The following is a 24,307-nucleotide window of genomic DNA, read 5'->3' on the forward strand; positions in this document are numbered from 1 at the left end:
GTCAAATCTGTAGAAAAATAGGTTTCACTTGTTAATCTTTCTGCGCTCTGTTCAGCTCATGCCCCCTCCTGGGTGCTCATAGCCAGAGATCTTTCACATCCCACCTTAAGCTTTCCTTCACACTGTTCTATTATAGCTGTTGCTGTGTTGTTGTGTTATTACAGTCTTTTATTTTTTCTTTTTGCCTTCCCCTTCCTCCTGGCATCCTCCCTGTGTCCACCTTTCAGAGCATTTTGTGGCTGGACACAGGCCTTCACTGCACGCTGAGACCTCATGCGTTCCTGTCACCACATTCTCACAGTCATGGTGTTAATATAATAGCCTGCTATTGTGTTGTGGGACAAGAGGCGCCTGCATCTGACTGAAATGCGTAAAACTGGGCGCTGAAGTGCCTAGACTGGTTGAACTTTGTGCACAAGTGACATTAAAAATTCATTTTTAATTTAAAGGGCTCAACTTCAGGTTCATACTCGCTTGAAGGATACTTTGGATGTCCACTGTAAAGTATTTTCACGCTTTAATGTTCAAAAAACATGTGATTTTTCTCATACTGTCCATAGCTGCAGCTCCTCTATTCACCCTCTGTCTGAAGGCCAAGCCTGCTCTGATTGGTCGGCTTTTACCGGCCTGAGCAGGCATCACACACTGTGTTTCTGTATCAGCCCTGCTTGTGTTTTTGCAACCACAGCAGTGCTGAGAGCATTGCTGAGGGCGGGGACTGTATAGTTGTGACCAGTGATGGACTGTAACTGAGTACATTTACTCAAGTACTGTATTTAAGTACAATTTTGAGGTATTCACAATTTACTTGCTACTTTATACTTCCACTACACTAAATTAATAATAATAATAATAATAATAATAATATGTTACTTTTTACTCCATTACATTTATATGATAACTTTAGTTACTAATTACTTTGCAGATTACATGCTGCATCAGAGCCAAAATAGCAGATTTTAAATCAATTTCTTTTATCATCAATAAGATAAATAAAAAAACACTGATTCTGTTGATCAGACACATGTTGAGTCGACACAGTATACAGTACATACATACATATAAATATATGTATCATCTACTTTTACTTGTAGACCTACTTTAGATACTTAAGTACATTTAATATCAGATACTTTTGGGCTTTTACTCAACTACTATTCATATGGATGACTTACTTTTACTTATATTTTAACACAATATCTTTACTTTTACTCAAGTATGACTATACTTTTTACCAGTCTGGCTGTGACATCACAACCTTACAGAAGTCTTCACGGCCCATTTAAAGGCACTGTGTCTGAATAGTGTGCGTTTCTCTCCGTGGATTTTATGTTTTTCATACTTTCACAGTATTTTTATGGAGCCTACACCTGCTTTATTACAGACACAAAGATATCACTTACTCCAATATGGGATCCTTTAATTTAACACAGCTACTTAACAGCGACAACATTTACATCAAATGTTGAACAACTTCTTCAAGCTGTCAGTGGCTCAAAGCCATAATTTCTTGCGACACCCTCAAAAAGCTTTCAGATTGTGCCAACTGCAGTTCCGTGGGTGGGGTTAGCTTCAGGGGTGTTTGTGTTTCAGTGTGTGACACTAGACACTGTTGCATTATTAAAGAGCCTCAGTTGCAGGCTACATTTGGCAAAGTGCTAACACAGAAATGACAGTACAAGGCTGAACCTGAAGGAGGAATTTTAGGCAAAAACAACAACAACTGTGCCGAAAACAAACGCTGTAAAAAGCGTACCACATGCCTGTTCGTCCCCAGTAATAACCTACCTTTACACATGCGTAATTTAAAGGTGCACTATGTAGTTTTGGGGAAAGACATTATTTTTATACCTGAACAATCTAAATAAACAAACTCTTTGTTTTCATGACTGAATAAACAAACTGACCTTAAAGGACAAAACAATTTCATACTGTTTTACTTTGTTTATATTTAGCGGACCCTGCCACCTTTCTAGCTTCAAACAGTGTTCTGGGGACCTTATTTTCAGGTTTAACAGCTTGTGGAAAAAAAATTAACATTTCTGAGTTTGTATTATTATCATTACTATTGTAAATATCGAAATTCTGAGTTTGAATCTTTTCTCCAAAACGACACAGTGCCCCTTTAAGAGAGAGTTTGGCAACTTGCAGAGGATGCGAAGGATTTATTTGTGAGGGTCAGTAACACCTAGAGATTTATGAAGAGCCGCTGCACACTGGCACAGGCTCGTGATCAGAAGATAGCGATGGGTATGAGTTCCTCCAACAATGGATGAAAGCTGCACACTGAACAAATAAAAAAAACTATAAAACAATATTGTATTAAGAGTGCGGCGGCAAATAACAAATGATATGTGACCATTTTTCAAACACCAAACAAAGAGGGTGCATTCAGGAAAGTGCTAATGCGTTATGCCAAGTGCACTCTTTTGATAGGACCTTTACAAGCGAGCATTAGGCTGCAATTACCTCGGGATTCGGTGGAGGAATCAGCTGTATCAGTGACATCTACTTTTGAATGTCTGGGTCAGTTCTCTCCACCGCTGTGTCGTGTTGCACTGTGATTCACTTTGTGCTATTTTTTCTTTTATGTCTTTTATGTCCACCCCCTGCCATTTCTTTTCACTAAACCAGGAGTTTGTCTTTGTGATTTTTTTATTGCAGCTGCCCAAATTAGACTTCCCCCCCCCTTTGCCTCACAGTTTCTCTCCAAAATGTTTCCTCATTAATCAATAATTTAACCACACCACTTTGTTTTTCTTTTCATTTCTTGAGTGTTCCATTTTGCACAAACCTCTCTGTCCTTCTGCTTGATAAACGGCAAAAAGAGCCACTAGGCAGTCCCATTTGCAAAATCAAAATAAAAAAAAAAACACCAAAAGCACCTGCAAAACAGTTGTGGTGGCCTCACTCGTAAAATGCCAGCCGCAAAATGCCAGTTAACATTAATCGTCTAGTGTACAGTATTGTTGCTGTGCTTGCATGGTGAGTTCAGGGTCTGTGAAACGCCACAGATTAGAATTTCCAATCTGCAGTTTGTCACACGAATCTGTCAATGCGAACACGACAAGCAGATTTTTCCTCTATAACACACGATGCATTCATTTTAAACCATAATTCCCCTCTGTCTCAGCTCCTGTCAGATGTGAGTGTGAACAAAAAGCTTCAGCCAGTGGAGAGATTATTAAGATACACACCATACATCATCCTGTCAGGCGCTCTGTTTTTCGGAGAAGTGCTATACATATTGAGATGAAACTGATCATAATGATGATAAAAGTATGGCGGGGGGATAAATCAATAATAGGTAAAGACTTACCTTTTGGAATTGAAGGCTGTATTGAAGACGAGGAGTCGATTTGGACATGAGGCCGGAGGCGTTGACGCTGCAGTCCCTCAGGCTGCGGCTATCGGAGAAATGAGCCTGGAGTTTTTCCCTGTGTCTTCTGTGGGGACGGAAAAGGGATAGATTGCAATATTACAACTACTAAAGGGTAAACCAGAACTGTAATTAAAAAACAAAATATTTCCATGAGAGAGAAACAGCTAACAAAACAGGAGGAGAGTGGCCACAGTGGTGTACTTCTCTCTAGATGTCTGGCTTTATTTGCTGCGGTCACGCTCCTCTCTAATGACAACACACACTCTTTAGTCCGGTCATTGATTTCTGTGAGCCAGCTCTTTATGCACACATGTAACAGCAAGGTACTGTAGGTGATCATATTTATTGACCTGTTAACCTTTATTCCTGGCACACACTCTGCTGAATGTGTGTAAAAACAGGAAAAACCATGCAGATGCCTTGAGATAAGTCCTGCTAATACACCATCACAGTTGCCCATTAAGGGAAGTATTTCAATGGCAAGACCACGAGATCTGACAACATTTGTCAAACGTTGCAAATGTATGAGCGCCGCGAAAGGTCAGAGTGACAAAATGAGCACCAGTCAATTTGCAACTCAAATGCGGGGATTTTTCCCCCCCCCTCCCCCTAAGCTGTGACTGGAGGTTTGACAGATGTGGAAAAAAAACACACACCCTGGAACCGGCTACAAAAATAGCATTAGGAGAGAAGATGTCTTTGCACAAGTGGAAATTTAATCAAGGCAATGTACCGTGAAACGTCCATTACATGCTTTTGTGATAATATTCCAGGAAAAGAAAGAAAGAAGGAGATTTCCAGAAATATCTCCAGAGACGCCAGACTTTGAATCCTCACAGAGGCAGGAGAAGATTTCAGGTCGGTAAAATGGTTTCATATCTACATACACGTGTGAACATGTCACATTAACAGCGGCAGGTAGGTGTTGATTCATCCATTAATAGCTTTGATTCTTTGTCACCTACACAGCATAATTGCCTCCGATCTTTACCATAAGAGAAGCTCTTACAAAACAAACACAAAGTGAAGAGAGAGCGAAGGAAAATGGCATCTTTTAGCTATGCTAAATATAAAATATGAGAGTGTTTCTTCATTTTGGATTAAACTTTGATTGGATTAAAAATTAATTGATGCTTAAGACTTTTGGATTAAATGTTTAATTCACCATTAAATGTTCATTTTTAAATACTAGGTTGCTTAATTCTCTCTGCTGCCGAGGCCGGTTAAATGTTTCTGAGCAAAGGAAAAAGTTGGAATTTAGGAAGAAAATTACTAAAGTGGTTGAACAACCATCCTACACCAGGGCCCATCTGAAATAACAGTCAACCAAATGACTAACTTAAAGCAACATATAGTAACTTTTTTACCTTAAAGATGCACTATGTAGTTTTGGGGAAGAAATTTTAATCAGAAGCGAAAGAGTCATTGACTGATTGTTATGCCTAAACAGACTAAATAAACAAACACTTCGATTTCATGACTGAATAAACTGAATACACACAATTTCATACTGTTTTACTTTGATTATATGTGGCGGACCCTGCCACCTTTCTAGCTTCAAACAGTGTTATGGGGACCTTATTTTCCTCTGAGAACCTCATTAACCTCATTAATAATGTAAATATAAAAATTCTGAGTTTGAATTCCTTCTCTGAAACTACATAGTGCCCCTGTAAAGTAACAGCTTAAAACTCATTCAAACTCGAATATATAATATGTAACATTTTCACATTAAAATGTCTAAAAAATGACTGGACCTCAGTCATATATTTTGTTTTGTACTTTAATTATCCTAATTATTTCCTACAATGTTCAAGTCTGTGATTTCATTCAAGCTAATGGTGCATTTCATTTAGTTGCCTGTCCCTTTAACCTCTGGGTAAACACCAGATGATAGAGAGACTGAGAACTTAAGTAAACATTACCTGGCTCATGTTAAAGTCAACAACTCATGACATGATCCCACGCCAATTCATGACATCATCAAACTACTTGTTTGGTTTTTCTTGTTTTTGAAACCACTAGTGGCAGAAAATACATACTGCGCATTTAACTCAGGTGTGCTCAATCATCACACTTAACAATATGGTGCAGTACCTATCATTTCATAGTCCAGTTCATGATAATCAATGACTGCTGGGAGGTATCTGGCCTCTGTATCCTGCCTCTTTCATCTCTAACTCCTCTGTATAGCCTTCAAACACTCTCAGAAATGCAACTTTAATGGCTAATCTTTGCTGTGAAGCACTGATACAAATGAAATTTTACATCTTCACCGAAGAGCAGAATAAACTTGAGCATTAGCAGGAGGAGCGATTTATCTAAGCGGCACTGTCAAAAAAAATTTGGGGTAAAGAGATTCAATTTAAGAGGGAGTGTGGAGTTCATTTCCAGTAAGTTAATTACCTGTGGAGCGGGGCCTCTCTGGTCACACTGACCGATACTTAGCGTGCAACCGTACTGACAATGAAACCTATTTTTGTTTATCGAGCCCGATTCAATCGCCATAACCTGCATTAACTCCCCCGTCTACTCCCTGCCATTACTTTTCTTTGTCTACCTTCCTTTTGTTTCCTCTTCCCCATCGTGAGTAATTGACTTTGGCGGGCTGCTTTTCGTGCTGCCTGCCTTCTTATCCAGTCATGCACACAAACGCTTACGGTCTAATGTCTTTGAACTTATCTTTGTATTTTGTTTAGTGCGAAGCATTTTGTGACACCCCTGCTTGCTAAAACCACTTCCCAAATAAATCTTACATGAGCATCGGTCCCAAATGCATCCTGCACAATTCAGATTTGATGCCCTGCTGACATCGTCTAGCTGACTCACACTTAGAATTTCATTGGGCTCCATGCCATGATAGTAAAGTGCTCTTTCTGCACAGCTGGGGGCACAGTCTACTAATGCGATGCTGGTTGGCATCACTCACTTGTTGCGGCGGTAGAGAGCCATGCATGCCACTCCGAGAAGACAGATCCCCGAGGCGATGCTGAAGATGGACAGCACCTGCCTCTGGTAGGTGTCACCGCTCTCTGCGGAGGAGAGAATACAGTTCAGGCCATTGAATTTCCTCCGTGACACAAAGGATATGGGCTGTGGCTGTGATTGAGCTGGGAGGAATAAATGTATCATGAATTAACATACTGCATGCACACACAAAAGGCGGACGGACGAACAAACACAAAGCCACACACAGACATCCACCCACAATCGGCATTAGCATAAAGCAACCAATGCTGCTGTCAGTAAATGTCAACGTTTGAGCATGGGATAGGGACATGGCAGACTCAGGCAGGGGCTCAGTGACATGTGCTAACTGAAGTGTGATAATCATTTCGTTCAGACGAACCCAGCAGGCAACACCGATGGAGTTTCCGCACAGCGGGGGCCGCAGAGAGTGTGTGCGTGCGTGTACTGTATGTTTGTCAGCATTCAGAGACTGATGGCGACAGGGAATTAGCGGCAAATGAATGCTCCCGGAGCTTCTTGTCAGACCCCTGCACATCAGCAGCGGAGGCTTAAGGTCACAAGCAGCTGGGACAAGTAGCAGTTGATCCCAGCAGATATCTGTCTGACTGAGCAGCTGGATTGTGGCGCTGCACTACTTACCACCACGCATGGTGGTGCGGGGGTGAAGGCGGCGCAATGCGCGGGCTGGCTTATCAGAATCACGACAAGTCGTCTGGTGGTCAGAGCGAGCGCGATCTAAAGCTGCAACTTGTATCTAATCCACTGACATCCGCTACGGAGAGACCTGTCCGTCCCCGAGTCACTCATGACCTTGAACACAACCTCTTGTGACATCACTCAATCACTCCAGAAACAATAAATCCCCCTGTGTCTGTTCTCACCACCCTGACAACTGCAAGGCAGAGTGCAAAAAACATCACAGCAGCCTGTTCATGACCTTTGAGGGCTTGTCTCTACCTTTTGATGTTGTCAGAAGAGAACTGTCCTGGGAGGTCTTCTTCATCCGTGCTTGTCTGCACAGGTTTATCATCTTCCTCAAACTCTTCTCTTAAGGGCTCGCTGACCATAAGAGAGCTTCCTGTGTTCAAAGAGCACAACCAAGCAGTCCTTTTCTTTTCTGTTTTTTCCTCCTTCGTTTTTCTTCCTCTGCATTACATCAGTGCTGCGTCGACACATTTGAGGGACGGTGTAGTTCAAACCGAGGGGAAGCCTTTTTAATATCGGAATGCTTCGGGCAAAATATAAAGATAACATCTGAACACATCCTGGGGGTTACAATATGTGGATACACATATGAGTGGCAGTGTGTATATATACATCAGAGGTCCAAACTGCCCACTCAGCTCCCTGTGAAAAGGAAGCAGGAGGCACAGAGATGCTGCGGAGGTGGCCAGCTGTGACACACTATTGCGATTTTTAATACTGGCAAACAGACAACCCGCTATGAAGATGATTTAGTCATATTTTTGGTTTTGCATTGAATTTGAGTTGTTTTTGCTGGCATATTAGCATCTTGAATTATGCAATTTGGTGTGTGATTTACTTCTCCAGGCCAATATTGTGCATTATTAGTCTGAGTGCAACTAGATTTTTTTGACATTGACACCAATATTTATATTTGATGATAATAGAAAGTGGATAAAATCTAAATACATGCACATAGATTTGAGTTTTTTTCCACATACATATGTGTTATAAAGGGGTGGGATAAGAACATGTCCGGGGCCATATAGTTTCCAGCAGAAGATCTATTGGCAAGGGCGTCACTCTGTGTTAAAAAGCAGTGGGGACGTAATTCAAATGGCCTTCAGCTTACTGTATGTGATTTGAGGCACTGTAATGAGGGACTCTTTTCAGACATGGAGGCAGCCATGTTCACCAGTGGTGCAAGCTATTTTTAATCACAATTTTGACTAACTATCCTTTAAAAAAGTGATGGGGACAAAATTTGACATTTCCCAAAGTGGTTGGGACATGTCCCCAGTGTAAATGACACGTATGTCTATTGGAAAAGATGAAAGTGACTCTATATATTAGTAGTTATGATTCTCCAAATACATGATTCATTTCAATTTTTGATTTAGACATATTTTATCATTTTATGCCATTGGCAGAATATTATGCCTCTGGATTCGTAAAGATCAACAGACATTTTCAAATTATTTTTTTAAATGAAAGGGGGTGTTTTACAAAAACAGCTTGACTTTATCCTGCTGTTTTTTTGCAGATTACAGTTAGGTAAGTTCAAATGATTCTCGGCAGAAATAAAGAATTCAGAGTTCAACAAAAAAAAGCACTCTGTGGGAATCCAACACCACAAAAGATGGAAATTTGGTTTTAATGATTGTGATTGAAAGACTTTTTCAATGCTAAAGGCACTAAACCTTACGGGAAATAATATCTATAAATACTTAACATTTGCAAAAATATATGAACTTGAATCAGGAGAAATAAAGGCAGAATAGTGTACGTATACTAATGCAGCTTCTCAGCAATTTCTCCTGCAGTTTAGTGTATTGAAATGTCTTAATGTATCTTGCAACATATATGGTGATTTGATAATTATAATAAGCCAACATGGCCAATTGTAAACAGTATGTGAAGAAATAACTAATGTTATGCCAAAGACATTTATGTGCTGTGTTGCAGAGATAGCTACGGAAGTTAGCATGCTAACCCACTAGCCCCAACCTGTCCTGTCTCGTAACACTCTAGTGATATGCTGCACTCCATTTGTTTCGAGTGACCTTTCTTCGACAGGTAGCCAATTCTTACGTATTACACCTTTAAAAATCAGAACAATTAAAATCTAAATTAGTAAATAAACAACCTCTGCATTGTCACATTGTTATAATCCACGCTATAAGGCCAGGGATCAATAAATAAAGCAGTGGTTTGAGGCAGAAGCGGTGCACAGTAGTGCCTTTATCGGAGGTTTAAGAGGATTTATAGTTGTCATTGCAAAATGTGCCAATATGAGTGGCCATCAGGGGTCCCTTTTCCCAGATTTCTTTGTGGGGACCTAAACATTTGCCTGGTTTGCCTCTCCTGACGGTGCGCCTCTGTAATAGAACCTATCAAACATTTGACACTGGCGAAATTGTCAGCAAGTCCTTGACTCACGGATTCTTGACCCTCCCTGTAATTTGTCACCAACACAGCAACAGAAATGAACTTCTGTTGTACAAATGAACAACAGAAGTTCCCCCCATAAACCCTCCGGCCTTTACCATCAGTGGAATGACCTCTCTGACGGCTGCATCTTTGAAATATATGGAAAACATCATCATTTGCTGCCACATCATCAGCGCTCATGAGGACCACCACCTGAGACAACCCCCGTCTCCTTCGGATAGATGGTGCAGGCTCCGATCGGCACATAAAAACAGCTGTCTACAAAGCTCTGCTGAATGGCTGCGAGGAAAAACCAACATGCAGTCTGTACATAAAACCATTACAGGGCCTTTCATGCCTGATGCCTACAAGACATTCTTGAAATTAGATGCAAGAGCATTGTGGAAACGGGACAAACTGAACAGCCTCAGCTACACTGGCTAAGCCATGTCATATTGACACAAGGACAACACAATCCCATATGGCCAGCTATGCCAACCACTCTACAGATGACTAGAAAGAAGTGCTATAATGAAGACCATGGTAAAGTAGCCATGACAAAATGGGGCTATTCAGCCTGAAATACATCGGGGCAAACTAGTGAGACACAGCGTTCCCGCTACTGGGCTGAAGAATGCAAGAATATCAAAAGAGGAGATCATATTTGGAGCACTCAATCCCACTTCAAATAGAGCTTTGTTGTATCCGGACCGACGTCTCAGACTGTCACATATCGGACTTATATAACAGTTATCAAAAGATTCATTGCTAAAGCAGAAGGGGAAGTCATAATGGGACACAATGAATAAGCAAGTGAGAACGCACAGTCCCGAGATCAGAGCCCCCAAAACCATCGGCGCCTCTGTCTGTCATCCGTCCGGCTATCAATCGATCAATCCTGTTCTCATTTTCTCTAACGCATCCGCCCACCTGCAGCAGCGGCATTCTGAACTAATTTAGTCCCCAGATTAAAATCATCGAACTGAGGAATGTTTGTGTGGCAGCAGCAGCAGCAGCAGCAGCAGCAGCAGCAGGGCCGGGGCTTTCTCTTTCTTTCAGAGCTTCCCCCTTTCTATTTCCTGGAGCGGGTGTGTGACGTGACGCTGGCGTATGAAGCCATGTTAATGGAAAACTTCACAGCATGCTGTGTTGGTTTTTATGTATGCACAAAAGGGAGCTGGAGAGCGGGGAAAAGACAGCGGAGAAGAAAATGAGAAACGTCACGTGTGCGGCGGAGTGTGAGTGTGAGAGACTGTATATTCCCTCTGGATGAAGAACAGTGTCATTATTTAAGAAAGAGGGTCGGATAGAAGTATTCCAAACAGGTTTTTATTGTAATTAAAAAAAGCACATGTAACTTAAAACAGAGATGATCATTCCTTCATGCCTTTAACAACGTGACATTTTCATAAATTGCTGCTAAACTGACCAAGCACGCACCTGGCAGACGCACATTAACACAGGAACCGTCTGTCTTAACCGCTCTGTCCTCATTACATCACTCCTCTCTAACAGCACTGTTCTTCATGCAGACAGAATACACCTAATTCACCACCACGGTGTTTCCATGGCGACTGGCCCGCATTAATTTTCCCAAGGTGAGTGGCCTTGTTGTGCAGGATTGTGCGTTTCGTACTGTATGTGGTGCTTTCACAGGAGTAGGGGACATGAAAGATTGAGTGCCGAGCGGCCAACAGTCAATGAAAAAGTTCTCTTACCCATGAATTCGATCCCGAGCTCGTCTGCTGCTCCGTTCAAGATGGCATGAGAGAAAAAAGGGGGGGGGGGGAACAGAGGGAGGGAGAAAGAGATAGGAGGATACAACAGTTAGAGAATGATGTGCCTCTATCTTCGTCAGAATTCACATCAAAGCCGCAGTATGTAAGATGTTTTGTTGAAAGCCTTAAAAAATGAACTGAAATTGTCAACAGAATGTGAAGAGAAAGCAGTTTTGATGTTATGACGGCTTGTTGTTGTTTCAGAGGCAAAGGCAGGTTTATCTGTATAGCACAATTCAGACACAAGGCAACACAAAGTGCTTTACAGGGGTATACAATTACATTTATAGACATTAAAAATTGCATTTAAAAGGCACTGAAAACAAGTAGGAAGACGTAAAGAAACAAAACATTAAAAAAAATTAAAATAGAAAAAGAAGCTGAAATAGATTATATTTAATAAAGACAAGGCAATAAAAGTTACAGTGCAGTTTGAGATATTGATCAAAGCCTAAAACTTGCTTCAATAAAAGGCAACTAACCAACAAAAAAGGTCTTCAGCCTTGATTTAAGGTGAGAGTTGGAGCGGACCTGCTGTTTTCTGGGAGTTTGCTCCAGATATGTTGTGCAGACTGAAGCTAGCATGCTAACTAGCCGTTACACCTGTGCTAGCTCTCCCGCTGCTCCAAGCTCTGAGTCCGAGATGCTAGCATCACGGCAAACTGAGCTAACTACCTACTGGCAGTCACAGTCAGCAGCAGTTAGCTGTTACTCCTGCGATAGGCTGCCCCGATATTGGTTTGGAGTATGAATTCGACAGGTGGCCGATTCTCACATATTGCACCTTTAAAATTCAGGCCAAAAAGTTTGCGTTTTCTCTGCAGCAGGTAATGAGTCAGCCCGCCTTCCATGCTTGGTATGCTTCTCTGAATTTGCCAGATTCACACAGCTCGCAGTGGCTTTGAATGAAGAAGGCAAACAACAAAGATACGGGGGCTGAGAGGGATTAGAGGAGGGATCATGAAAGTTGAAAATGACATATCATATAGCTTTATGTCACTGACGTTGCTCTGCACAGGCCTTTTATATTGATTCGAGCCTGAGGCATTGCAGTAATTGTTCTCCTCTGTCTCCGAGCGCAGCCTTTCAATATTCACAAGCTGGTCGCTTGAAGATGTGCCACATGCGTGCGCAGACACACACACATACAGTATGTTGCACTCTTGCCCGTATGTCTTTGTCTCTCGGACACACAAACTTTTACATACACCCTCTTCTCTTTCTTTCTCTCTCACACACAGAGCCTTTCTTCTTGCAGTGAACTCTCTCCCTCCCTCCCTCCCGCCCTCCCCCCCAATCCCAGTGCTGGGGAAACAGATAAAAAGGAGCACTCGTGTTCTTTCCATCCTGACAGTGCCCCTTTTTCATGTCACTGTAATGTAATCTCATTTAAATTAAAATGAAACCCTCACTAGTAATTGCTTTTCTGACAGAGGTGGTCTGAGTTTTAAATAGAAGGCGGCTCGCCAAGCTACTGACAGATTATGTGGTGGGCACACTCATAAAAAAGTGGCTAACACAAGCACACACACACACACTCAAAAACAAAAAAAAGGGAATAACATCTGTTCCCGGATGATTTTTGATTGCACCATGGGAAAATCTGTCAGTGCTGCAGCCTTACAAGGATGATGAAAAATAAAAACACCCCAGAGAGCTGGAGTCAGATTCAGACAGGCGAAAGACAAATGAACTTTTGGATGAGTGGATTACAACAAATGGTGTGATTCGGGGTCTTTTTAATGTGAATGATCAAATTTGAAAGACAGTTAGTGAACTTATGACTGTTAGGGAACGTTCCAGAGAGCATTTTCACCCATAAATGTTACAATAACTTGAAGTCTTTACTCCTCCACTGCCTGGCAGCTTCTTAATGAGGCACAGGGATTTTCGTGATTACACTGATAACAAGAGAGATATGAGGAAAAAAAGCCCCCAAAATCCCCCAAATTAATCAATTTACTAATTAAACTGTTTGTGTTCAAACAGGAAGCAGGTGCCATCATGTTTTTATCGAACACAATGTAAGTTCATCATTTCCACATTCATCCCCTGCAGCCTTGAGGATTATTTAACAAATGTCAGCATTTATTAGAGGCACCCACTGATTCATCACCAGCCTCACAGCAACTCACAAACTAATGATGAAAACAGTTAAGAGCCAGTCAATTCTGGCCGGCGGACATACTGCTTTTTGCCACATGGAAGTTTTGAGATATAGCTGCATGATTAAGATACGACACTTTTGTTACTTACTGTCACTGTGGCACAAACACTTGGCAAGGCCGGCAGATGTGAATGCAGTGAATCAGTGATGTTGCCTGATCTATATTATCCATTCAAGCCTTTCCCAAGTGATTGCCCATGGCAACAGCCGACACTTTTCCACTCTAAATCGCCCCGACTGTCACATCGTGTGCAGATGATGTCATTACAACACCGATACACATCCCATCCTCTTGGAACTGGCATGTCTGGAGACATTCACCAATCATAATACGTGCAGGCATCGCAATCCTTCGCACTGGCAACTCAGAGCTACCCAGGGAATCACTTACGCTGTCTTGTGGGAGCCTTGAGCAGGCTTGGAGAATACCTGTGCATCATGTCAGATGCTTTTGGCCCGATTAAGAGGCAGAAATCTGGCGAGTGGGAGAGACAATGGCAGGAGTGAATCAAATCCTTAATCCCCTCCTTCACTTGGGCGAGCAGGGACCTGGGGAGCCAATGTGTGTGTGTGTGTGTGTGTCTGTGTGTGTTATTGAACCAAATACCCTGTGTAGCTACTTACTCTAGGCCTAATATCTACCGGAGATAAATAGTGCAAATTAGAGGCTTGGCCTCTTCTTTCAGATGCTGGCTCACCTCCAGTGTTGTAAAAAGTACCCAGAAGTCATATTTGAGTAAAAGTGAAGATATTGTGTTAAAATGTTACTTTGGTAAAAGTGAGTCACCCATAGGAGTAGTACTTGAGTAAAAGTCTTAATTTATCTGACATGAAATGTACTTAAGTATTAAAAGTACACGTAAAAGTAAATTAATAATAATAATAATAATAATATGTATAAACTGTTTACTTGGTGTTGGCATTATCGTCATTGGCAACAATCGGATCTGATATTCAGCATTTTTCTGATTATCAGAATCAAATTTTTTTTGTGGATAAAATAAATAAATTTTAAAATGTGCTGCTCTGGCTCTAATGCAGCGTGCAGTCTGCAAAGTAACTAGTGACAATAGTCGTCAAATAGATGTAGTGGAGCAAAAAGTATATTATTTGCCTCCAAATGTACTGGAGTGAAAGTATAAAGCAGCAGAAAATTGAAATACTCAATACTCAATATCTCAAATTGTACTTAAGTACAGTACTTGAGTAAATGTACTTAGTTACTGATCTACTTCCCTCTTCAATCTTCCACCAAACACCACCTCTGTAGTCTCAGAGGTGCAACTGGCTCAACTGAACACCATTAACCTGGTCCTTAATCAGGTGTAAACTATATTGCAGGCTTCATACACTCCCATGCCTCCAATTAAAGACCCCACCACTTCCCTACTGTGCACCAATATGTGAGGCCTGAGCACCCTCTCCCCACCGCTCTTCCAAAGCCCAGTTCACAGCAGTGGAGCTGGAGTACCTGGCAGGGAGCCTCTTCTTCCTTTTGTCCCTGGGCTTTTTGAAATGTGTGCTACGGTCTCCGCTTCTCTTTCTAGCTCTGCGAGTATGCGCGTGTGTGATGGACTGCTCTTTTTGAGTGGCTGCTTTGCGGCCAGTCGATACCAAGACAAAAGGATGAGGGGCAGCAAATGATTTGTGACTGTAAGGTGCACAGAAATTGATTTCAGTTTTTTTTAAAAAAAAAACAAGAGTGCGCACAGCGGATGAAACTTTTTCTCACCACGGGGTGTGATTTGTGTCCACGTCAACGAACGAAGACGCGGAATTAAACTCTGCATGCAAATACAAACAAAAACTGGCTTCTGCACACACAAGACACGCGATGAATTGAATTACACTGGAGCTCATCCTACTTGTAGTTGTTGTCAGTGTGTGTGCATGTATATGTGTATGTTATTACATGATTTGGCTTTTGAAAGCAGGATAATCCTCCAAACCCTTGGTAATCTGGGTAAATTTTAGATTACTCTGTATCAACAGAGATCAAAATAGGCTTCATTCTGCTCTCAAATCTTCCTGGGTAGACTTATCTCTTATGGTGGTTAAATGATTGTGGACAAAAACATGGTTTTCTCTGGTGAACCGATGCATGCATGGAGCAGTGATACAAGACAATTTGAATACAGACTGTAATACTACACTGAGGATGGGTTCATGAACTAAAGGGACTTCTGAAGATTCTTAAACATGTTTTGACAAAAGCTTTAGAACATTTTAAAGTCTCTTTTTAAATAGGTATTTGATAGATATGCCTTTATAAATATGCCGTGTACTCATCAAACCGATTGTGGACAAAAACATGGTTTTCTCTGGTGAACCGATGCATGCATGGAGCAGTGATACAAGACAATTTGAATACAGACTGTAATACTACACTGAGGATGGGTTCATGAACTAAAGGGACTTCTGAAGATTCTTAAACATGTTTTGACAAAAGCTTTAGAACATTTTAAAGTCTCTTTTTAAATAGGTATTTGATAGATATGCCTTTATAAATATGCCGTGTACTCATCAAACCGTCTGCAACAACACGACAGAAGGGAATAAAGAAAGCGTGGCAAAAGAAACAGACATGTGTGCGAGTTTTGCAGTGTTTGGCCTTCAGACTGTGTTAGCTGAAACTCAATCACTGTATAGAACCATCATAAAAAAATATTGTAATGTCTGTCCTTGCTTTCCATGACATTTTTGTATAAATGACCTGTAGATCACATCATATTGTTCATGTGCAGGCTGTATACAGTATGTGTATATGTCTTGAATACTGACACTCATGTACCTTCTTCCTGTAGCGCCAATGCAGCCACAGTTTTTTACTGATTCATGAGAACCGGTACAATGTGTAAGAACCAACTGCAGCTAACGTTAGCTAGCTAGCTCAATTAGCCGTGCAGCTAGCAATCCAGACTGGGAGCTCGGAGCACCAAGTGTTGGCATTTACACTGCTAGCATAGGAGGCTTGGACCGGGACGGGCCGTAGGTGGTTAGCGTGCAAAACATGTTTTGCAACACAATATATAGAAGTCATTCCCAGCCCAGATTTGACATTTGATGAATTCACCAGCATTTTTAAAAAGTCAAAATTTGGAGTTTTCCTACCGTGAGCAATGAATTACCTAGAAAATTCCCATTTATCAAATATTATTATTATAAAAAGTTACCCCAAATTATATTATTTCAGACTTCGCTTTAATGTTAGAACGATTCATACAAATCAATCTGCGGAGGGGAAATGGCTCTCCGGCTCATCGTCTACGCCTTGTGGACAAATGCAACCTGCCAGCTGCTAACAGACATAACTTTGTTTAAAGGTTGCTGCCTTGAAGTTCTCTGGCTACGACACATGAGCTGCAGCAAGAGCAGCAACAGTGCACATAGAGACTTATGTCTGTTGTCATGGCGATTCCTAATCCGCGTTGTGTTTTGTTTTTACCAACATGATGATGCAACTGTTTTAGCAACTGTAAAAGAGGTATATTGTATGTTTAATCCACTGGCAAAATCCATCCATTTTAATCTTCTGCTCCAATCCTGCTTTATTTTGAAATGGGTTTATTTCTAGTGATCTTTTCCCCCGAAATAATTTTGTTGAAGTGCTTTCAGGTCAGGCACTGCAGGAAATATAGTTTTAAGATTAGTAAATAATAGCAAATGCTCATATAGTGCACTTCAGAGTACATAAATACAAAAATACATAAACATATTAAAACAAACCCTCTTTGTCATTTTGCCTTCTGAGGCTTATTGTCTTATACATTTTTAATAAATGCAAATTTACTATAAATGTGTAGTAATCTACTTTGTTTGTTTGGTCTGGAGTCCATTTTCGTGCAAAAAAACCATAATAACATTCAGCTTATCTCAAAGAACAATGTCAAAATCTCCCGATCTGGATACACACGGAAAAACTGATGTCTTCCTATAGAAGATAAAATAAATCTTATTGAGAAAACCAGGTGCCATTAGGGAGCATGAAACGTGCTTCGTGACACCGGCTTGTGACCCCATTAATGGGCTCTCGGTGGGCCTGGTGGCATCAAGCAGAAGGCAAAAGGAGTTAAGTTCTCTCTGTGACTCTTGGTGCAGAGGAGCCAAGTCACTCCATAAAACAGTGTGAATTTGTAAAGCCGCAGTCTCATGGGAAAAGCTCGGGGCCTCCAATTTCTCTTCCTTGTACCTCTGACTTTTACTTTATTTTTTAACTACACCACACAGCTGTCACGGGGATTCAAAGACTCCGGGGGAATTGTTTTTCATGAACAATAGGAAACTGAAGACTTTCCTTCCTTGCAGCGAGACCAAAGCATAGCAAGATTAAAGACCATAATAAAAGATACAGGAGGTTTTTATGCACAGGGTTTAATTCTAATATCTGTGTGGTAGCGCTGTGCCTATGTAGGCGAATAAAAAAACGCAGTCTCATGATATGCATTTCGTGTCTTATAACCAAATAAAGTGTTTTTATGGCTCTAATAACTGCCACATGTAGATTCAAATGAAACACATTATGATGCTATTAATCAACGTGTGACCACCTGTTATGAAACTAGTGGACACAAAAATGGAAATATTAAGCCTAAAGTAGATAACGCATAACCTCTTAGTATATATATATATATATATATATGTATATACAGTATATATAATTATTGGTAACACTTTATAATAACCATTATTAAGAATTTTAATTAAAAACGTTCAAAATTAGCTAAAATTATGATGTTGATCTATAATGTTGAGGAGAAATCTATTGAAGTTAGCTGCTAACCTCCCGTCCTGGTCCAAAGCTCCCATGTAAGCGTTGTATGCGCCTGGTGCTCCGAGCTCACAGTATGGACTGCTATCTGCACTGCTAACTGAGCTAACTCGCTACAGTTAGCGGCAATTACCGGCTACTCCGTCATATGCTGCCCTCTATGTGTTTTGGGTATAAATTTACATACGTTACATATTGCACCTTTAATAAATGGTCAATTTAAAGTTATTAAAATTTTAGCTAATAGTTATTCGACTGTTAACAATCGAATTGTATTCATGAACCGTTTATATCAATTGTAAACTTTATAAGCAGCAATCGGCCATCCAAACAATGTTTATAGATGATCTAAACTGTATTTATTAATCATTTACATATGTATTATAAACACCAGTTGTGACTTTACAATAAACAATTGCTTCATAAACTGTCTATAAGTCATTTCATTGTTAACAGACAAATAACATTTACCTAAAGTTAAGTTAAAATTACAAATCTACCATTGAATAACTGTGGTTATTATAAAGTGTTATTATTGACATATACTGTTTATTCATTTATCTAAACATTTTATTATATGTTCATTAATTTAGGCATTTACTTATATGATTATTTATGTATTTATATATTTAGTTTCAGTCTTTAAAACCCTTCTTAAAATACTTAAACTTTGTAGCCTAATATGTGGTACTCATTTAAAGGTGCACTATGAGAAAACAGTGTAATAGAGATTTTGGGGGCATTTTATGGCTTCATTAACGAGTTGACAGTAGAAAACAGACAGGAAATGTAGGGAACAAGATCTGCAAAAAAGTTCTCCAGTTGCACTTGAACTGTGGACCCCAGAAGCTACTTTTACATAGAGTCTTAGGGCCCAGGGGACTGCACAATCCTTTGCAGCAAACATGAATGTATCTCACTTTATTTATATTTATCTTGTTGACTGATACAGTCAGAGATTCCCTCATGGGCATGTACATGCACTTGTTCAGAATTTGCTTCCATGTCCTAGATCAATACACCAATACTGTTGGATGAAAAATAGAAAAGCGGGCGTACTTGGATCTGACAAGATAGCATCTGTCTTGGGTACAAACTGGTCACAGCGTAGTCCGTGATATCCCTCCTTACACCTGGGAGACAGGGAGAGACAACATTTGAGATTAGAAGTAAGACAAACCAAGCAAGAAGTAACAAAGTACATCGTGAAACTATCAGCCGATTCAGATAAGCGAAGTGGAGAACAGGAAACCTAAAACGAAGCGGTAAAAAGCCGAGTGCTCGCTGAGGACCGAGGTGGTTGAGGGAGATACACACTGGAGCCATGGAGAGGGGTGGGGTGAGAAGAAAAAGAGAGGAAGGGGGAAGATAGTTGGGCAGGCCTAAGCGGCGCCTGCAGCCTCACTGATAGCACATGACTGACAGGAATGCCAGGTCCCAGTGGAAGAAACGGGGAACTGGGATGGGAGAGGACTTGGCGTGATGCAGAGGACGCAAGATCTACAGCGGAAGGGAAGCTGCCACAGTTGGAGGAGTCATGTAAACAAAGTCCTGGCACACTCCAGATATTTGCCTTCATCATCAAATAAATATTCCTGCACTGTTGATGCCTGCAGATCCCTCAGCAACTGTCACAAATATATCAACTGAAATTATGACATCTGAAGTTTGGCTGCGCCTGTTACAATGTTTTACCCTTTAATATGCAAAACACTGCTTTACTTTATAATGTGTGTTTCACTAATGTGGAGCATTTTTTTTTACCAATCTTGTGCTGCTAATTTGGAAAAAAACATACTTGTGCTGTCAGAATAAAAGAATATTCTTCAAAAACTTGAAAAGTTACACAAAAATTCAAACCCAAATATAAAGTTTTGGAGCTGTTTCTCAGCCCTAGTTTGGCACAATCTTCAATAGTTTTTGTCTCAAAGAGGACTTAAGCATTTTTTATTCCCATCTTCAATAGTGGCCATACTGTGAGCACATTCAGTGGGCTGATCCATCCCTCTGCTCTTTCACGGCTTAGGGTGAGACAATTGGGGGATTTGCTTTGATGTGTCTGTTTCAACATAAACTTGTACATGAGTGAGCGATATGTCAGAGTTGTCTATATTTCCTCCATTCCATCAGTCGATGACATATTGTAGGTAAAGCAGGGGGGGATTTACGCTCGCGCATTATCCATCAATATCTGTCCACCACATTTCCACCAGTCACCCATTCCACATAAAGTATAATGTATTGGATGAGTGACAGGCACAAGTGGTCCATTCAGTCTTGCTCAGCTTGGCTCAACCTGATAGCTTGAAAAGGAAAAAAAAACAACACATCAACAAAGCCAACAACAACTGAGCTATGTAAAACAAACCGAGCAGCAGTGGAGATCACAAGTTGTTGGTAAAGGCTGGCATAAGAGTGAAAACTGCGATCGATTGTCATCTTTCTTTGTTTTTACATCTCAAGCAGCAGCCGCAGCTCCATTTGTTCAGAGTGTCTCGGCTCAATATGTGACGTTTCTGATCTCTCCTGGTTTCCCCAGAATGCATCATGGAAGTGCAGCAGTGATGAAAATGACATACATGGTCTTCTAATTTTACCCTGGAAGCTCAAAGCTGCATTTTCATTGGGCATCTATTGTTTGAGTTTTGGCACAATTTTGGTACGAGTTGGCAAGACATTTAGCTTTAAAGCTCCTGTGCTATCTGTGTGAACGGCAACACTAGCTGCACAGCTAATTGAGTTAGCCAGCCAATAGTAGCTACAGTTAGCAGCAGGTAGCCGTTATTCTGGTGATATGCTGCCCCCTGTTTGTTTTGAGGACAAATTTGACAGGTGGCCAACATATTGCACCTTTAACTGTCAACTGCACTGTGTATCTATTCCCCCTTTTATGGCAGGGAAACAAAGAAATCTTCATTATACAAAATAATTGAACTGTCTTAAAAATCATTCCGCTCTTCATGACCCTTTTTTTTGAAACAGCACAAATTTGTTTATGCGTTTTGTTTATGTGTAAGATTTGATTTAGCACAGCTGCTGTTGTTAGCGGCGCTGGCTCAGGCGTGTGTGAGCTGACCAATCAGAGCAGACCATGTTTCATATGTCTCCCTTAATATAACCTTCTTTCAAATGAAAAAGAATCTTAATGTTAAGCAGTCAACAATATCGACCGATACTTGGTCGATAAATCGGAGCATCCCTAGTCACTAACTTTGTCTATCTAGAAAGACAACTGTGTTTCAGAATGTGAGTTTAATAACAGTGACAGAAAAGGAGAGCTGAGAGCGAGAGCACCAAACCACGAAAGCATTTGGCCAGAAAATCACAACAATAAAAGAGGCTATAATTCTCCGTACAGATGAGAGGAGCTGCAGAATCTGTAATGATTCTCTGTTATTTCTTCACCACAACAACCCCTTTCACATCCAATAACAAACAGCCATCTGATCCAATGTAATTATAAGAATACTGATTATACGCTTTAAAGAAGATTTAATTGACAGATGTACAAAACATTTTTTTATGGCGGGTGCACTAGAAAGTGAGCTTTGAAAGCTTTTGAGATCTCAGCGCCGCTCACTGCGATCAGCTCCCCCTGTCAAGCTGCGGGGCGTGATCGTTGAATCGGCCATTTCGTGTTATGTGGCAGTAAAAAGTCTCTAACTGCACCTTTAAACAGTGGGACTCATTACTGTTCGACTCATGTGTGAAAAATACCCTTGAATTAAACCCTCCAGATTTCAAACCTCAAACTCTTACTGTCATTTCTTTTCCAAAGTAATAAGAAAATACACAAAACCTCTCCGGCAACCAAAGGAGGGGATAAAGAACTTGATTCTCGCCTGTCATTGTCTCTCCCGCAGACAGACTTACTACCTCTTAATCAGCCTGAAAAAAAGCCAATGCAATACCCTGGTATTCTCAAAAGTCTCTTTCAACTCTCACACACATACACACACGCTATGTTGTCCTATAGCGAAGCACACAGAGCTACTAATAAACTGACAAAACAACATATTTTGGACCACAAATAATAAGGCGATGCTCTTGGTCTGACTATTGCTGCTTCCTGGAGATATTGTGGGGAAACGCTCATTAGTAATCCAGATGATGTCCAAACAAACAGAGGGATCCATTGTTTGCAAGTTAACATAATGAAATGTACTACAGAAGCCACTGTGTCCATGCAGTATATTGGCCATCTCTTAATCTTTGTCCATTTGTGAGCCAGGATCTGTTTAATTCATTATTTGTATCATAAATAAATATAGCATTACTTGGATATGTATGGCCATTGTTCACGATGCACTCAGTATGCACGGTAAGAGCCACCGTGTTTGAAGCGATCTTAAGAAGTGGCTTTGGGAAAAAGATGAAACAGCATTTAAAAAGTTATCATTAATCACCATGGAGACGGGCCATTAAAACAGAGTGAACATTTTACAGTGAAATGGAATCTGCAAAGGAACATGCCATATGATGCGTAAAGCACCAGTCCAAATGACTAATGCAAAGACGTCAGATTAATTACCAAATTAAAGCGGAGAGAAATTGAGTCAGGGCCACATTTGGGAGAAGTTTGAAATTAAAGAGAATCCCAGGAGAAGCTGGAGTTTTGACAAATATATTAATCTTACAGCTAATATTTTTGTCCGTATCTACAGTACCTTCTGTTGAACAAGCTATCAGATTAATATCACAGGAAGCTTTGTCACTGACACTATTTGAGTTGCCATGTATAAACTTTGGGCATCCCTATGTTCTCTCAGTTAGAGGAGACATATTATGCTAATTTTCAGGTTCATGAGTTCTTTTCAATACTCCTATAGAAATAGGTTTACATGCTTTAATGCTCAAAAAACACATTGGTTTTCTCATACTGTCCAGTGCTGCAGCACTGTATGCCCCATCTGTTTTAGCTCCTGTCTCTTTAAGGCCCCCACTCCTGAATACCCAGTCTCCTCTGATAGGTCAGCTCACACATGCCTGAGCCAGCACTGCTAACAACAACAGAGCAGCTGTGCTAAATCAATTTGTATCGTGCCAACCAAGCCGATAGTCATCATTTATGTAAATGTGTGACATGGTGACGTAGTGTGATGTCACAAAGTCACAGAATTAAAGATGGGACTACTGACGAGGCGTTTCAGGAGCAGCGTTTTTGTGGGAGAGAAGAACGTAAAACACTGAAGGAAAGGAAAAAAATAAAAAAGCACAACAGGTCTCCTTTAAAAAGTGATACCTTGACAAGCGATGTCCCTTTTTTGTCAGCCTGCCAATCTTAGTCAAACAGCCAGTCATATACCGCAAAATCCAGGGAGGAACCTGAAGCAACCATTCAGCTTTCAAGGGTAAATCGTCCCTCCCCTCCCACCGCTTGGCTCTGCCCTACATCACACCTTCTGTCCCTGGGTGTGAGCTGAGACGCCTAGTTAGTATTCTGAATCACAAACCCAAAGGCAGAGCGCCTGTCTGGCGATCTGTTTACGTCTGGGCTTGCTTTTCTGTTTGTCTATGTCTCCATCTCTCCCCTTTTTTTAACCATCTTTGTAGCACTGTGAAACAAGCTCAGCCGTCCCTCAATGAGATGCAAACAATGCTTTGTAAATGTGTTTGTGTGAACATGGCGTCGAATGCCTGAATGGATGACAAACAATGTGAGATAATGACGAGCTTTGAGGATGTGTTTGGGTGTGGATCTCCAATGAGGGAAACGGGAGAACAAGAGCTTGTATTTATGTATGTGTGCGGTGGCGCATTTCAAAAAAAGGGGGAAATATCTCAAAGAGAGCCAGACGTGTGAATGTGTGTGTGTGTGTGTGTGTGTGTGTGTGTGTGTGGATTGGGGCACATACGACAGCTTTCTCCAGTGTGTGTAAGTTTATATCCTGCAGCCACTGTGCGTATATGAGCAGCAGCTATATAGCCTCTGAGCATGTTTTCCCCCACTGCTCCAGAGCTGTCTCTGACTACCCAGCTGCTTTTAACACATGTTCCAGTCACAGAGAAAACACACCTCTGAGTCTGGAGGATGACGGAGGGGTGGGGAGCGATGCCTCATGACTAATCACCATCCTGCCTGTTAATTAGCGCAAAGAAAAATGGAGGATGGTTTGAGTGCAAGGGGA

General features: G+C 41.0%; 1 protein-coding gene across 1 annotated transcript in view; it reads right to left on the reverse strand.

The window, feature by feature from the left end:
• The window catches only part of nrg3b (neuregulin 3b), a 215,465-nt gene that overhangs the window by 13,642 nt on the left and 177,516 nt on the right, over nt 1-24,307 (reverse strand). Inside the window, exons 3-6 of the mRNA XM_073490152.1 lie at nt 19,239-19,312; nt 11,185-11,211; nt 6,312-6,414; nt 3,320-3,446 (exon numbers count right to left, since the gene is read on the reverse strand). Coding sequence (XP_073346253.1) covers nt 3,320-3,446; nt 6,312-6,414; nt 11,185-11,211; nt 19,239-19,312 — 331 coding nt within the window. The remainder of the gene's footprint in view (nt 1-3,319; nt 3,447-6,311; nt 6,415-11,184; nt 11,212-19,238; nt 19,313-24,307) is intronic.

The sequence above is a fragment of the Pagrus major genome, chromosome 20, assembly GCF_040436345.1.
Source record: "Pagrus major chromosome 20, Pma_NU_1.0".
Taxonomy (NCBI): domain Eukaryota; kingdom Metazoa; phylum Chordata; class Actinopteri; order Spariformes; family Sparidae; genus Pagrus; species Pagrus major.